The sequence below is a fragment of the Poecilia reticulata genome, linkage group LG2, assembly GCF_000633615.1.
Source record: "Poecilia reticulata strain Guanapo linkage group LG2, Guppy_female_1.0+MT, whole genome shotgun sequence".
NCBI lineage: Eukaryota > Metazoa > Chordata > Actinopteri > Cyprinodontiformes > Poeciliidae > Poecilia > Poecilia reticulata.
The window spans coordinates 14902141-14904162 of NC_024332.1; the positions used below are offsets into that span (position 1 = coordinate 14902141).

The window sequence follows — 2022 nt, forward strand, 5'->3', positions numbered from 1 at the left end:
TTTTTTTTTTCGATTAAAACCATCCCTAAAGGGTGAAGAAATGTAAAAACACCTTAAAATAAATTAGTCTTTTGGCTCATTATGTGTCTGAAAAACCCAACGATGGGCCAATCTATGAATTATCCATGTAGGTAACAAGGTTGCATCACAGGTCCTACACCGTACTACACAAACTGGTGTAGTATTTAAAGGTCTCTTGACACTTTGATAATATTAAAGTGGATTTGCCTCATAAAACCTTATTTGTAAGAATAGTGACATTTTGGGGAAGGAAAAAAAAACGAAGTATTATTTCTTAACTTGAAAATGTTTCTCCCAAGGATGCCAATAAATGTAGATGGCCCAAAAGATTCTTCTCAAAAGCTCAGTTTTTACCCATTTTGGCTCTGATTTCCCGTCCTCAGCTTCGCCAATGAAGATGGAGCCAGCAGCCGAGGCTCAGCAGGCGGCGGACACTGCTGTGATTGAGACGGAGAGCCAGCAGATCACCCCGGCACAGATAGCCACTTTAGCACAGGTAACACGAGACAGTTGGACTCTTTCTGCTGTTTGGAGCGCAGAGTCTGTATTCCTTAAGGCTGGATTATGTACCGTCACTAYGAGAGGTGTTGACTGACACTAATTTGGAYTTTTGCAAATTTCACGCCGGCTCCCATCGAACAGAATGTTGTCACACCTCTGCGTTTAAGGTATCCATGACAGCAGGACACGCCTCGGCAACGGGTCCCACCGTAACGCTGGTGCAGCTTCCCAACGGACAGACGGTTCAGGTCCACGGAGTAATTCAGGCCGCACAGCCGTCCGTCATCCAGTCCCCGCATGTCCAGGCTGTGCAGGTAAAACAAGCTTTGAGTTGAAGTGGGATAATAATGTCCAGGACGTTGAGTTTAATTCATGCACCACGTTTTGTTTGTTTATTTGTTTGATTTAGATCTCCACCATAGCTGAAAGTGAGGACTCTCAGGAGTCAGTCGACAGCGTGACGGACTCCCAGAAGCGGCGAGAGATTCTGTCGCGGCGTCCATCATACAGGTAGCCCAGACTGGCCAGGAGGACTCCGAATAATGCCAGATGATGCTAATATTTTGCATAAATTCATGTTTTCCAGGACCGGCTCAGGTTTAGCTTTTTACTCCTTTTACTATTTAGCTTTACTATTTAGTGGTCAATGAACTTGCTGCAATAACTCTAGCTTACCTCTTATTGTGTTTAATCTGTGCCAATAAACCTGCGGTTGTGAATTCTCACGACTGTTTTCTGTCTSAAAAGGAAAATCCTGAACGACCTTTCGTCCGACGCACCAGCGGTCCCTCGAATCGAGGAGGAAAAGGCCGAGGAGGACTCGTCTGCKGCCGCAGCCACGCCCGCCATCACCACCGTTACCGTGCCGACACCMATCTACCAGACCAGCAGCGGACAGTACAGTAAGTGTCAGCTGGTTTCGTGCGTGTACAGTTTGTCTCTAAACATGAAATGGGAAAGCAAATWGTCTTTTTTGCCAAAATAGACTGTCGCACGTATATTGGCACTAATATCGGTATCGGCCRATATTAGTAATTCTTTTAAATGATTGGTTTTGACCTGATATTGGCAGCCAATATTAATTGTTTATCTTGTTTCCATTCTTTTCTGTAGGGGGAGCCAGAAAGGTTCTGAAATGTACACAATRTCTGCAAATATCAGTTATTGGCCATAACAGCGATATTATCAGATATCAAAATCAGTCCACATTTTTTATATCGCTGCATCCCGAATCACATATCAAATGTTACTGCCGCATCCTTTCTTTGCCTTTTAAAGCCGTCAACTTGTGATTTGGTACAATTTCCATTACCTCATGTACTTTAGGCTTCATTTCTGTTAGAACAAAAATTATCATCTGCCTGGATCAGTGGTTCTTAACCTTTTTTGAGGTACCGAACCCACCAGTTTCAAATGCGCATTCACTGAACCCTTCTGTAGTAATAAATAAAATATGATTTTTTTCCCCCCAAATTCAAGACTAGACTAGAGTCTAGTTGG

The 2022-nt window shown here is 43.5% G+C and overlaps 1 protein-coding gene across 1 annotated transcript in view; it reads left to right on the plus strand.

Annotated features, from left to right (window-relative positions):
- creb1b (cAMP responsive element binding protein 1b) overlaps positions 1–2022 on the plus strand; it is a 6519-nt gene that overhangs the window by 1778 nt on the left and 2719 nt on the right. Inside the window, exons 2-5 of the mRNA XM_008432744.2 lie at positions 405–517; positions 690–836; positions 932–1032; positions 1270–1424. Coding sequence (XP_008430966.1) covers positions 413–517; positions 690–836; positions 932–1032; positions 1270–1424 — 508 coding nt within the window. The 5' untranslated portion in view covers positions 405–412. The remainder of the gene's footprint in view (positions 1–404; positions 518–689; positions 837–931; positions 1033–1269; positions 1425–2022) is intronic.